General features: G+C 44.9%; 1 protein-coding gene across 1 annotated transcript in view; it reads left to right on the top strand.

Moving 5' to 3' along the window:
- Positions 1 to 1,681: 1,681 nt before the first annotated feature.
- The window catches only part of Rft1 (RFT1 homolog), a 40,138-nt gene continuing 27,933 nt past the window's right edge, over positions 1,682 to 13,886 (top strand). Inside the window, exons 1-6 of the mRNA XM_050158071.1 lie at positions 1,682 to 1,791; positions 4,851 to 4,936; positions 6,664 to 6,780; positions 7,731 to 7,920; positions 8,478 to 8,579; positions 12,832 to 12,969. Coding sequence (XP_050014028.1) covers positions 1,729 to 1,791; positions 4,851 to 4,936; positions 6,664 to 6,780; positions 7,731 to 7,920; positions 8,478 to 8,579; positions 12,832 to 12,969 — 696 coding nt within the window. The 5' untranslated portion in view covers positions 1,682 to 1,728. The remainder of the gene's footprint in view (positions 1,792 to 4,850; positions 4,937 to 6,663; positions 6,781 to 7,730; positions 7,921 to 8,477; positions 8,580 to 12,831; positions 12,970 to 13,886) is intronic.

Genomic DNA, 13,886 nt, shown 5'->3' with positions numbered 1-13,886 from the left:
GTGTAGACCAGGCTAGCATCAAACTCACAAAGATACAGTTGCCTCCTGAGTGTCGTGAATAAGGGCTCCAAACTTGGTGGGGGTCTAGAATGTACTGATGAAGACAGTGATGATGTGAAGGGGGGAAAGGAGTTTGTTGAGATCAAGGAAGGCTTAAGAGGTTAGAAAAAGATGATTGTATATGTTGGGGACTTTGCAAAAAAAAAATGTCTAAAGTACTTCTAGTGTGTTCTTTGACTCTGACCCATTCTGCCCAGGCCTACACTGTGCAGATTTGAAAATGGCATTTTATACCCCCAAGGCTTCCTTTCCTTCACTCTGACAATGGGGCCCAAGCATCAGAGCTTTGGGAAGAGTTCTACAAAATTACATACATGAAAATGTTGTGTCTAACTTTCTGTCCTCAGTTTTTCCTCTGTAAAATGGGGAGGAGTCCTGTCCAGTCTAACTGGGAAAGGGTGCTGTGACTGTATTTGTGTGTGAGCCGATAGCCAGAATCCAGCTATCGAGTCTCCGTTGAGTGCTTTGTCCCCAACACCATTGTTTGTCTTTCTTTGCTTTGTCTGGAGACAGAGTCTTCTGTCTCGTAGACTGGTTAAGGGTAACCTTGAACTTCTGATCCTCTAGCCTTCACCTCGAGCGCTGGATTTCAGGTATACACCACCAGGGTAGGAACATGTGGTGCTGGGATTGAACCTGGAGTTCCTTGAGTGTTAAGTAAGCACTCTCAGCCTATGATGCCACCTTCCAAGACTGGCACAGTATTTGATTTATTTACAAGAGACATGCACTCATAAAAGAGGGTTGGGACTGTAATCATTGCAGTAGAGCACTTGCCTTGCACACATGAAGTCCTAGGGCCAAGCCCCAGTACCAGGAAGTGGGGCTGGGAAGGACATAAACAGGCCACAAAATTGGCTCAGCAAGTTAAGTGCTTGTCCTGTAAGTTTGCCGATCTGAGTTTGATCCCAGAACCCATGCAAAAGGTGGATATAACTGACTCCCGAGAGCTGTTCTCTGATATACACACACCTACACTATACAAAAATAAATATTTAATTAGAAAAACAAAACTCAACAAAGAAGATGCCAGCTTGGTGTGGTGGTCTATTCCTGTATTCTCATCTCCTGGGAGCTCGAGAGAGGAGGATCAGGAGTTCAAGGCCATCTTAGACTCTGTAAGTGAATTCTAGGACAGCTTTGGCCACACAGCAAGACCTTATTTCAAATAAGAGCTGGAATCCCTGTACTTGGGAGGCAGAGGCAGGTGTATCACTGAGTTAGAGGCAAGCCTGGTCTACATATCGAGTTCCTGGCTAGCCAAAGCTACATAACGAAATCCTATAGAAAGGAAAAACAAAAACAACAACAAAAAAAAATAAATCAACACACAAACCAAAAGACAGCAGTTAGGCCTGGGTCACGGCTGCGAGTTCTAGGCCAACATGGACTATAGGGTCCAAAGTTAAACATACTCTCAAAACAACAATAATAACAAAAAGAAGGAAAAAAGAAAAGGAAAGAAAAGAAAGAAAAACCAAACCAAAACAAAACAAAAAGCAAAAAGCGAATAAGACACAGGATCACAAGATATTCGGGCGCGCAGCTTCTTGTGCTCCGCCCCCGCGTCAATACCCCAATCAGGAGCGCGCCTGTTCGTGACGTCGTCTTCCCGCGACGGAGCGGGCGGAAGGCGCGGTTCCTCCTCTGAGCGGTGGCACTGAGGCTATGGGTAGCCAGGAGGTGCTGGGCCAGGCAGCCCGGCTGGCCTCCTCGAGTCTCCTGCTGCAGGTACTCTGCTGCGCTAACTTCAGCGCCTCGCGGGGAGGCTGTCCTGGTTTCCCGCGCTACCCGGTTCCCCGGGAGTCCACGGCGGCGGGGAGGGGCGCCGGGTTAGCAGTCGGTAGACCGCGGTCTGAGTCTTGGCGGAATGACTGCAAACTTGTCATTTTCTTTCTGAAGATTGCATTTCCATGTAGCCGTAGGACACAGTTTAATCCAATGGGAAAGACAGAGGCTTCTTAGGCTCAAGTATCTTACTTTAAGGGGTTCATTTCCTGTGTGTGCCCTTCTTGGTTATCAAACACTGTTCAGCAAACGCTGATTCGCACTGTTTAGAGAGACCATATGGCCTAGCTAAGACAGGATAAATCACTTCAGCCCCGGAGCCTTAGCTACTTAGTGACAGAATGAGAGTAATAGTATCTAATTCAGAAAGCAATTTGCAAGTATTGCTTGGGATCATTTGAATAAACACACTTAGCACAGCACCTGTATCTTAGTGTGCACTTAATAAACTGCCTCTTCTGTGTGTCCTTGACAGACATTTTTGTCCTTTTTTTTCCCCAGATGACACTTGCCAGTTCATCCAAATCAGCGTTTCTCAACCAATGGGTTGTGATCCGCTATCTTAAAATAATATTTACATTGGGATTCATAACAGTAACAAGATTACAATTTTGAAGTGGCAACGAAAATAATGTTATGGTTGGGGGGTCACTACAACATGAGAACTATATTAAAAGGTCATTGCTTTAGGAAGGTTGAGAACCGCTGATCCGAGTAGTATATAAAGATTCTTTCTGGGGCTGGAGAGATGGCTCAGTGGTTAAGAGCATTGCCTGCTCTTCCAAAGGTCCTGAGTTCAATTCCTGGCAACCACATGGTGGCTCACAACCATCTGTAATGAGGTCTGGTGCCCTCTTCTGGTCTGCAGACATACACACAGACAGAATATTGTATGCATAATAAATAAATATTTAAAAAAAAAGATTCTGTCCAATTAGGCAGGTTTTCTAAGTCAAGTTCCTCATTTTTCCCATTGCGCTCATTCTCCAGTTTGTCAATCCAATTGCGCAGAAGTCCAGAATTGCCCTTCACCATTATCTTAGCACAAATAGGTTAGGAAAGAGAACCTGGCTGAGTTAGACAGGTTAGAGGACTGCTTCTAAGATAAGAATTACTTGGCTTAGGTGTGTGTGTGTGGGGGGGGTCTTTAATCCCAGCACTCAGAAGGTGGGGCCAAGTGGTTCTCTGTGAGTTCAAGGCCAACTGAGCTCCTGTCTCAAAAAAAATTGTAATCAGCATATATTATTGTACAAAATGATGGGCTTTATAACTGTAAATATGGATTTTTTCGAATAGTTATATAATATATTCTTGGATTGTTTTAGTTCAGTCCTTTATGCTTCCTTAAGTTATAATGCCGATACTTAAGGTAGCTTTGCAGCAGCATTTTATTTTGTAATTTGTGAGTCTTAATTCTGAGCTAGTGACCACATTGTTTTTATTGCCTTTATACACTAAAAATGCTTTCACTTCCATAATCTTATTTTAGTCTTGTAATCAACCTTATGAGACAGATATTTAGCCTCATTTGACAGAGGAAATTGAAGCTTGTAAAATTTAGAAGATGATGCATGCATTTAAAGCTGAGTGATGGGTTGAGACTCAGCTGAGTACTTTAATAAGACTACGAATTGGTTCCCCACCACCAGCACTGAGTGCAGAATTTGACATGTATATATGAACCTACATGTTTTTAAGAGGCTTCAGAGCTTCTGTCAGACAGAGAAGATCACCTATGACTGACCCCATAAACATGGTTATATTCTTGACACTGGTAACACTGGTAGGAATGGCCTAGAGTGTTAATGGCCCAAACATTTTCAGACCATGGTAGTCCTCTAGTCTCCACTGATCGAATCTTCTATGGGTAACCTTGAGCATGCTTAGCACTGAAGTGATTTGTCATTTGTGACTGGGAGGAGAGAGCATGAGTGAGTCTTTCATCCTATTCAGCAGCTCCATTTGGGAGCCTCATTTAATTGTAGGGTCTTTGTTTTCCTATATCTCATGGGAAGGACTCTTTATTTAGATGACTTTCTTCTTTCTTTGTTTTCATTTCATTTATTATTTATTTATTTTTGGCTTTTCAGGACAGGGTTTCTCTGTGTAGCCTTGGCTGTCTGTCCTGGAACTTGCCCTGTAGACCAAGCTGGCCTCAAACTCAGAGATTCATCTGCCTCTGTCTCTCCAGTGCTGGGATTAAAGGCAGGCGCCACCACTGCCCTGCCTGGCTTTAATGGACAGATTTGAAAGTCTTAGGATGTGTCTGTGTTAAATGACAATAGCTAGATGATGTTTTCCCATTCCCGTTTCATGTTATCTTATTACTACAATTGTTATTTAAAAGATGCATCAACTCCTTTCTGGAAAGGGGTAAGCATTCAATAAACATAGTGTTTCCTGTGTAACTAAGAAAATCAAATTTTAAAGAGATTAAATATCTTTGGAATCTCTAGATCTCGCCAGGCAGAGAAGAAGAAATTAGATCCCAGATTTTTTGTGAGTCTACCATACTCTGCAGCCGCTTTAGTGTGTTCAGTTTCTAAATAGGATTTGGGCATGTCTGGTCTTTTGACATTGTCATCCGGAAATGTGTTGGGTGTCCACCATAACTATCTGGGACGCAAGTGGCCCACTGGCTGTAGGCTGGATGTGTCTGGAGGTTTAGCTAGGGCCCTGGATAAATGTGAACCACTATTGCAGTTCTCCCTCTGTCTCCTTGACTTTGAGCCTGAAGATTGAGTATGCCCGGCCTCTCTTATCTCCTTAGTGAATAAGGGAGACTCCCATATTCCTTCCTGGGTTCTTTGCTCCCTGCTCAGGATGGCAAGAGCCTCTAAGGAATTACCCTTCACAGAAACCAAGTGAGGTAAGGATGTTAGAGATGAGTCTCCATAGCAGAGCTGCCTGTGATGTCAGATCACCTTGGGAAGGACAGCTCCACAGTCCTCCCTTCAGTGAAGTCAACACTCTAAACGTAACACACCTGTGTTTTCTTACAGGTATTGTTTCGATTAATCACTTTTGTCTTGAATGCATTTATCCTTCGCTTCCTGTCTAAGGAGATCGTGGGCATAGTGAATGTCAGGTAAGAGGAAGGCACCCTGGCACTGTCCGCAACTCTTGTCACGATTCACAGTTTTTTTCAGACTGTACCCGTGTGCCACCCTCAGATTTTAGAATCATACCTTTCCCAGTAGCCGTGTGTTTTAGCAGTGGGCTGAAGAGAAGTGCAGGGTGGGGGATGAGCGGGTCCTGCTGTGTTTAATGGACCCATGCAGGGTTTTCCATTAGCAACCTCCAAATGCACATTTCTCCCCCAGCTCTTCCGGTTTCTCTGCTCTTAGAAGCCAGGAGAGAGTGGGAGTAATTCATTGCAAACCTTGTCTCAGGTATAATCCAGTGTTCTTGTCCTGCTGACAACACAGGAAGCAGGAGTTCTGTAGTTCGTGAGGATGTGCTTCATAATTGCAGGGCTGGAACAGCCAGCCCCCTTCGCTTCCGCCTCAGTGCTTTTAGAGTTGAGATAGGGTAGCTAGGATCAGAGCCTGAATCCTTGTGATTGGTTCTATGGAAAGCGAACTGTTCTGTCTTAGACCCAGCTTGTTTCTTCTCTGCTCAAGGACACCCACACTTATTTTGTCTTCACAAGTGACACAAAGACAAATGAAATGATGTCCTTGGAATCGCTCAGCTTCTCAGGTGTTTCTTCATCTCCTGGTAAACAAGACAACAAACAGTATGTTCCATACAGAATTTCCTGGTATTTACCAACCAAAGAGCCTAATGGCAGTTCCCAAGCTTAGCTTTGTACTAGGTGGGGTTCATAGTGTCCTGAGGCTGAGCTGAAGCAGAGAGGAGTCGCTGAGATATGCATTTAAAAAGCAGAAAGGAAGAGGGATCAGAGGTTTCTCCCATGCATTCTCCTCCAGATGTCAGGTGCCTGCCCTGACATCTTCACTGTTTAAGGTGTGGCTTTGGCTCTTCATCTGCAATGTGGGTGGGCTACTGGGGAGCAGGGTGCACCTCCACAGCTGCTTTTCTCTGGGCTCAGGAAGACTGACCCAGGTGCTGGCCACCTGCAAGGAACTCAGGCAAATCCTCCTGAGTGGAGGTTGCAGCAGCACCTAACGGCTGCCTGCACTGCTGTTTGCCCTAAAACTCTTTGGCTAGCGCCTCCGTGTGACGGAACCTCTGCTTCTTTCACAGAGACTCCAGTGTCACCAGGAGATCCCCTTGCTATGTGGGCTGATAAGCTTGTCTTTTCCTCCTTATGACCAGGTCCATACCTCTACCCACAGCCATAGGCTGCAGGCTCTCAGGTCACTGCAGCGCTTTCTGTCTCAGATGTAGCTGTAGGCACACACAGTCAAGTGTACCTCGTGTGGGTCCTAACGCTGATTGCCATGTGGCTCAGACTGGTGGGGGTCTTGTAAGAGACTTTGTGCTCTATATCCCCATCTGGTGTGGGGTTTGGGAGTTTGTCTTTTCTGAGGTGCTCTGCACATGCTAGGCAAGTGCTGTACCACTGGGCCACATCCCTAGTCTCCTTTTTACTTTTTATTTTGAGATAGGGTCTCACTAAGTTGTTCAGGCTGGCCTTGAACTCATTCTGTAGCCCAGCAGGCCTTGAACTTGTCTTCCTGTCTCAGCTTCCCATATAGTTGGAATCACAAGTTTGGGCCACCAGACTCACCATTGGTTTATGACCAGTGTCTTTTTTTGTTTCGTTTACTAGAAAAATCTTAAAGAGTCTTCCAATAAAAAATTAAAAACTATTTGGAGGCCTTACCAATTTCTACATTTGCTTTCTAGACTAACCCTTCTTTACTCAACGGCCGTCTTCCTGGCCAGGGAGGCCTTCCGAAGAGCCTGTCTGAGCGGCGGTGCTCAGCGGGACTGGAGGCAGACCCTCAACCTCCTGTGGCTAACGTGAGTTGTGCTTTAGAAACGACGAGTTTTAAGAACACACATGCCAAGAGTGCCTAGTGAAATGACAGAGCTAACTGTCTCCAAACTGGGTTTTGGGCACTAGTTTAGCAGCAGGAAGGGAGTCTGGTTGGAGATACTGCTTACTTGGTCTGCTCTCCAGTAGCAAGGGGGCTGGCTTCCTGCTCCACTTTTTTTATTCCTAATCTTTTTGCCCTGTGGTTTCTTTTGAGCTTTTAGCAACTACTTTTTTAGTATTAAAAAGTCTGGTAAGGCTTCTTTACACCTTTCTTCCATTCTTTAGAATGTTCTTGTAGACAAGTATGTCAGCTGAAAATTAAAATGGTTTCTTTAGTTAGATCCCCGCCGGAGGCTGGTGGCGGAGGTGTTTCCCAATGCCACTCTTGCATAACTGCTGCCTCACAGAAGTGCCTGTCAGAAGGGCTGGCAAGTGTCCATTTGATTGGCAAGATGACTGCCAACTGTGTGCCCTGTGATACACACATGAAATGGGTGCCATGCTAGGGACTATTGGTTATTTGGGGTGCAAGATTGTATAATGTCAGTTGCCATTCTAAGCATAGGCAACAAACAGGCTTTTCTGAAAACTTTTCTCCTTGACATAGTCTAAACCAGTGGGTGTAGTGTAGGTTTTGGCGTTAGATCACGATTGGGTCCTGTGTTTGTTCTTGGCCAAGTCACGGGTCCCTTTCAGGCTCAGTTTCCTTCTAAATGGGGGTAATGACTGAGGATCACTGTGGAGTGCCAGTGAGATGAAGGGTTCAGTCATAGTGCCAGGCATGTAGGTGATGACTACTTCCCACTAACAGCTTCTTATTGTGGAGATTATTTTTATGATGATGGTTGCTTTCATTCAGTGTTATTATTTTAATAGGTTTTTATACTTAAGACAAAACTTTGTGTATTAAATAACATCTTTTCTATTCTTCTAGTGTCCCCCTGGGTATATTTTGGTCCTTACTCCTGGGCTGGGTCTGGTTGCAGTTGCTTGAAGTGCCCGATCCAGATGTGGTGCCCCACTACGGAGCTGGAGTGGCGTTCTTCGGTCTCTCAGCAGTGCTGGAGCTTCTGGGAGAGCCTTTCTGGGTCTTGGCACAAGCACACATGTTTGTTAAGCTCAAGGTCAGTGACCCTCTTGTGAATAGGAAATGTGGGCAGTAAGAGAAAGTGTGGGTTGTTAGTCTTTATTGACTATTTGTTTTTGAGACAGGGTCTCACTTTGTAGCCCTGGCTGGCCTGGAATTGACAGAGATCCACCTGCCTGTGCCTTCCAAGTGCTGGGATTAAAGTTGTGTGCCACCATGTCTGGAAGTGCAGTCTATTTATTTTTTACTTAATTTTATGTGTATGGGTGTTTTGCTTACCTTTGTGTCTGTGTACTAGCCGGGCACCTGGTTCTTTTGGAGGCCATAAGAGGGGATTAGATCTGGAGCTGGAATTACAGACAGTTGTGAGCCACTATATGTGTCCAGGGAACTGGACCCGGGTCCTTTGGAAGAGAAGTCAGTGCATTTAACTTCTGAGACATCTCTCCAGCCTCCATACTAAAGATGAGTGAACTGCCCACCTATCCCAAGAAATACAGCATTATTGTGGATGCCCCATCCTCTCTACCAGGGTAACCACCATGCTGAGTTTTGTGTGTGTGATGACTTTTTATATTTCCTCTCTGTGTGCAGGTCATTGCTGAGAGCATGGCCGTCATCTTCCGGAGTGTCCTGACGGCTTTCCTTGTACTGTGGTTGCCTCACTGGGGTCTGTACATTTTTTCTCTGGCGCAGGTGAGGCTCATGCTTTACTCGACATCATCCACATCTGTTTTTCCCGCCTTGTTCCCACTAGCGTGTGTTTATGTTCACAGTATTCATGCTTGTGGGAATAGTTGGAAACTCCAGAGTTTTGGCTTGTCACTGCTTCTCTAGCTGCTATATCCATCCTGTTTCACACAGTGGCACTAGTGTCCCTAGGGACCTGGGAGGGTCATACTTTCCAGTTGTCCGGCATCAGAAACTCCTTTTAGACATTCTGTGGGCAGGCCCATATCAAACTGGTTTGTGATTGTCTCATAGTCTAATGGAGGAGTGTGTGGCGGGGAATAAGAGGGTGGGGTAGGAATCAAATTGTATGTGTATTATTTTCCTAGAATTTCAGTCAGCTGTTGGCAGAATAGGAGGAAACTTGGACTGAAATCTCGCATAATGCAGAGTGAATGACTCAAGTCCAAGCAAGTCCACTTTCAGGTTTAGCAGTTTTCGCCCCATCTAGTATTTTAGCTGTGGTCTGCAGTTGCAGCTCTGATAGAGATTGTGCTGGACTGAAAGAACTGTTTGTAAAAGTGAAGCCTAACGCTGGTCATGGGGTTCTCACCTTTAATCCCAGCACTCAAGAGGTGGGGCAGGCTCATGTCTACAAGTTCAGTGCCTACTAGAGTTCAAAACTACACAGAGAATCCTTGTCTCAAAGACCTAAAGAAATAAAGAAGATGAAAGTAAACAAATGAAGCCCAAGATCAGATATTTACCAGGCATCAAAGATGTGTGAAGTGGTTTGCAGGGTTTGTTTTGGTTTTGGGTTTTTGGGTTTTTTTATTTGTTTGTTTGCTTTTGTTTTTGTTGGAGACAGGGTATTGCTCTCTTGCTGTGTAACCTTGCACTCAGAATTTTCCTGGCTTCATTTTGTAGGTTTCCCGTGTTTTGGTTTTTTTTTTTTTTTTTTTTTTTTTTTTTTTTTTTTTTTTTTTCTTTTTTTTTTTTTGGTTTTTCGAGACAGGGTTTCTCTGTGGCTTTGGAGCCTGTCCTGGAACTAGCTCTGTAGACCAGGCTGGTCTCGAACTCACAGAGATCCGCCAACCTCTGCCTCCCGAGTGGGATTAAAGGATGCGCCACCATCGCCCAGCCGTGTTTTGGTTTTGTTTGTGGTTTTGTTTTGGAGACAGTTTCACTCTGTGGTCCAGCCTGACCTTGAATTTACAGCAGTGCTCCTAAGTGAGCCTCCAAACTCCTGAGATTAGAGACATGAACTTCCATGCCTGGATTTCTAGTTTGTAGTTTCTATTAGTGTTTGAGAAGGCAAATGACTTCGTAATGATTTATTTGACGTTCTTTCCTATGTCCTCTGAAAACTACAGATTTTTTATGGAATACAAACTAATTAGATTTAAAATTAATTAAGAATGAAAATTGCCCACAAAGTCAATTTGAAAAGAGATACATAGTTTAGCGAAATTATCTGTGGTTATTTTTCCCTTATCTTATTGGACCTAGACCTATAGTTCTCGTCATTATCCTTGTTTTTATGCGTTCTCTCTGGTAGGATAGAAGGCCTCAGGAACACCCAGTATGACCCACTCTTACTGTGGGAAAGGCACTTGACACTACGTGTTTCTAATGCACAGCCCCTACCCATGGCAGGGTCTTAGTTCAGCAAAGGAAACTGAAGGCATTTGTTTCCATACAGTGAGACAGGACAGGCACTGAGATGGGTAACAGATGCAGTGACACTGCAGAGCAGCACGCGACCCCTGCCCGGGCACTGAGAGTCCCCGTGTTAAACCTGCCTCCCAGGTCTTCCTCCCCTCAGAGTAAATAAGGAATACCTATACCTGACAATGAGGATAAGCCACTCAGATAAAAACTGGGCAAAGAACTTGAACAGACATTTTCCTAAAGAATCTATAAAATAAATGGACAATAAGCACATGGGAAAATGTTTAGGATCAAAAATTATTAGGGAAATGCAAATCAATACCATAGCGAGGGTCTGTCCTGACCTTTAAATCCAGCACTGGGCAGGCAGAGGCAGGCAGACTTCTGGGAGTTCAAGGCCAACCTGGTCTACCTTGTGAGTTTCATGACAACCTGGGCTAAACAGAGAAAACTGACTAAAATGAACAAATATGTGATTTTTACTCTTTTGGCTTTTTGAGGGACCCCCCCCCCCCATCCAGCTCCCAGATAAATCACACATGGAGACTTATTCTCATGTGTAATTCCTCAGCCTTAGCTTGGTTTGTTTCTTGCCAGCTTTTCTTAAATTATCCTGACTACCTTTTGTCTCTGAGCTTTTACCTTTCTCTATTTCTGTACACCTTTCCTTGCTTCTTTCTCTGTGGCTGCTGTGTAGGTGGGTGGTTGGCCCCTGATGTCCTCCTCTCCTTGTTCTCTTGCTGCTCGTTCTCGCTGTTCTTAGATTTCTCCTTCTACTTATCCTCTCTGCCTGCCAGTCCCGCCTATCCTTGCTCCTGCCTCACTATTGGCCATCAGCTCTTTATCAGGACCATCAGGTGTTTTAGACAGACAAAGAATCACAGCTTCACAGTTAATCAAATGTAACATAAACAAAAGCAACACATTGGAAAATAATATTCTACAATAAACACACTTTTATCACTTCTTCCTTACTAGGGCGGGTATTGTTTTTATTAGGTATAGACTAACAACTGTAGGCAAGGTCGTGGAGAAGTTGAAACTAGTACATCTGTGGTCTATAAGAATGCAGCTGCCATCAAAAGCAGTATGACAGTGCCTCTAAGAATTAAACAGCTCTGTCACATGACCCAGCATTTAAACTCTAAAGTGTGCGCACCAAAGAGAATGTCCATAACACTGTTCATAGTGACCAAAAGATAGACACACCCAAATGCCCATTAGCCACTGACTTGGATAAGCAAAATTTGGTGTGTCCCAGTAATGGGATGTTATTCAGTTCTAAGAAGTTCCTTGCATGATGGCTTACATGGATCGCAGCACTCTGGAGGCAGAAGCAGGAGGAGCCATGTAAATTTGGGGTCAGTCTGGTCTTCAGAGTCCCAGGACAGCCAGAGGTCAGTGGTAAGAACAGACAGCTACTGATAGATTCTACGATGGAGGTAAACCTTGAAAACATACTAAGTGAAAGAAGTAGTCGACCAGTTATATGGTGCCCTTGATGTTTCATGTCCAGGATAGGCAGGTCCACAGACACAGCAAATTAGCAGTTGCTAAGTGATGGGTAATGAGCAGTAATTGCTTGAAGGGTCCATAGTTTGTTTTGAGGTGATGAAAATATTAAAGAATTAGATAGTGGTGATACGTTGATGGTTTTACAGCAATATAAGTATACTACAAGCCGCTGAATCCTGTAGTTTTATCATGTGACTTTGTCCTTATGGAAACAGTAGGGAGGGTCCTGTGGCTGTGTTACCCTGCCTTCAGCTTGCCGCTGTTCCCCAAAACTCTGCTCAGCAGAAAATTGACATGGCTGCTGTGGCTCCCAACCACACTGCTTGTCTTTTAAGGACTTGACAGGCCTTATGCGGGGCTGAGAGAGCGCATAAGAGGCAGCCTACCAACCATGGCTTCTCTTTTTCCCTGCCACATGCCTTTTGACAGGCGCTTCCTTGGTGCAGGCAAGTAGAAAGAGGGACTTGGTGGCCCTAGTTCTTGAGCTAGGGTGTGCTGCCATTTTCAGAAGGGAAGGAGGGCAGAAGGGAGCCTGTGAAAGGGGCCCTTTTGGATACTCATTTTCAACCTGCAAACAAAAGCTGGATGGCCCACTTCTGACCAGAATTGATTCTTTTGTCCCAGATGGGTGGAGGGTGAGGGGGACCTTCTTACGACCCCACCTTTTCCTCCTGCAGCTTGAATCAGCTGTCACCCTGCCAGAGGAGCGAGCCAGTAGTCCAATTCCATTGTAATCATAAATAGCACAGGTTCCACGGTTTATGGAAACGCCAGTCCTAAATGATGGCGGATTCTTGGCTGTCAGCACGGTGGGGGCACCTGGAGCTGCAGTTTGCTGGGTGGGTACCTGACATTGCTGGAGCTGAGCTAGTGGCATCTGCCACGGTGCTTCAGTTCTCCAGCAAGTGAAGTGCTTGGAGCCTGTGCATGAAGGTGCTGCGGCGGAGCTGGCCTGAGGTCAGTGCTGTGCTGCTCTTTGGAAAGTGCGGTTAATTACGAGTTCTATTTACCTTGAAGAGAATATTTATAGTCCTGTTGTAATTATGCCTGTAGCAAAACAATTTCATTTCAACCCTTTATTTTCTTGTTTCAGCTTTTGTATTCTGCTATTCTGGTGCTCTGCTATGTGATTTATTTAATAAAACTACTGCATTCCCCAGAATCAACCAAGCAACTAACTCTTCCTGTCTCCAGAATATCACAACTATTGCCCACTATTACAAGAAGCAGAGTGAGTAATGCATTTTTATCTCTTATTTAATTCACAGATGATGGTTAGCCTTGAGATAAAGAAACTGCACTGGCTTATTATAATAGGAAGATAATTTTGCAGGTTGTATTTATTGAGTGAGTCCTTGCCACATACCAGGTGAGGATTTCCAAATCTTAGCACTGGTGATTTTGGGGCAGGATGCTCTTTGGTATAGGGACTGTGGTTTGCACTGCAGAATGTTGAATATCCCTGGCCTCTCGATGGCTCTCGCACTTCCGCCCACCAATATCACACTTAGCAGTGTCTCCCCAGAGATGGACCTGCTCCTGGGAGAGGAAAAACTATGCTAGGCCCTTTAAGTGCTTCATGTTCTCAGCCAGTGAGTGTACCAACTCTGAAGGCTGGCATTGTGACTCTTTGTATTTCAGAGACTGAGCACATTAAGTACCTGCCCGAGATGAGGGTGGAGTGAAGTTAGGAGCCTACAGGGGACCAAGTTCCACATGTTCCACTTGCATCTGTACCTTTTCCTTTAGTCTGTGTTGACCTCTGGCAGAGGCAGTCCAAAATTTGAGAATGCCCGAATAACCCCCAGTAGTTATTTTGTTAGTTTCTTTCCCTTTGGACCCTTTTGAGAAAAAGTTTTACTTTTTATCTCATACCAGCCTCTCACTTGCAGTCCTGCTGCCTCAGCCTTTGGAGTGCTGGTGTGAAAGATAGGAAAGACACCGTGTCTAGCTCGAAGTCACTTTTGTTTTGTTTTTAATCTTGGCATAAGGCCAGCATTTCACATGACTGCTTTCCCATCAGACCAAATGAGAGAATTGGGTGCTGGCATGTGGGGATGAAGCATAGCCTTGTTCCACTCAGCTCTTTCACTCTCGGGCTGGTTGCCGTGTATTTTCCAGCTCCAATGAGTCAGTGCTTCTGGCCGG

Source organism: Alexandromys fortis, unplaced genomic scaffold (assembly GCF_014885135.2).
Source record: "Alexandromys fortis isolate MF-2015 unplaced genomic scaffold, M_Fortis_MF-2015_v1.1 scaffold_106, whole genome shotgun sequence".
Taxonomy (NCBI): Eukaryota; Metazoa; Chordata; class Mammalia; order Rodentia; family Cricetidae; genus Alexandromys; species Alexandromys fortis.
Note: the sequence above shows the minus strand (reverse complement) of the source record. Positions and strands in the feature narration are given on the sequence as shown.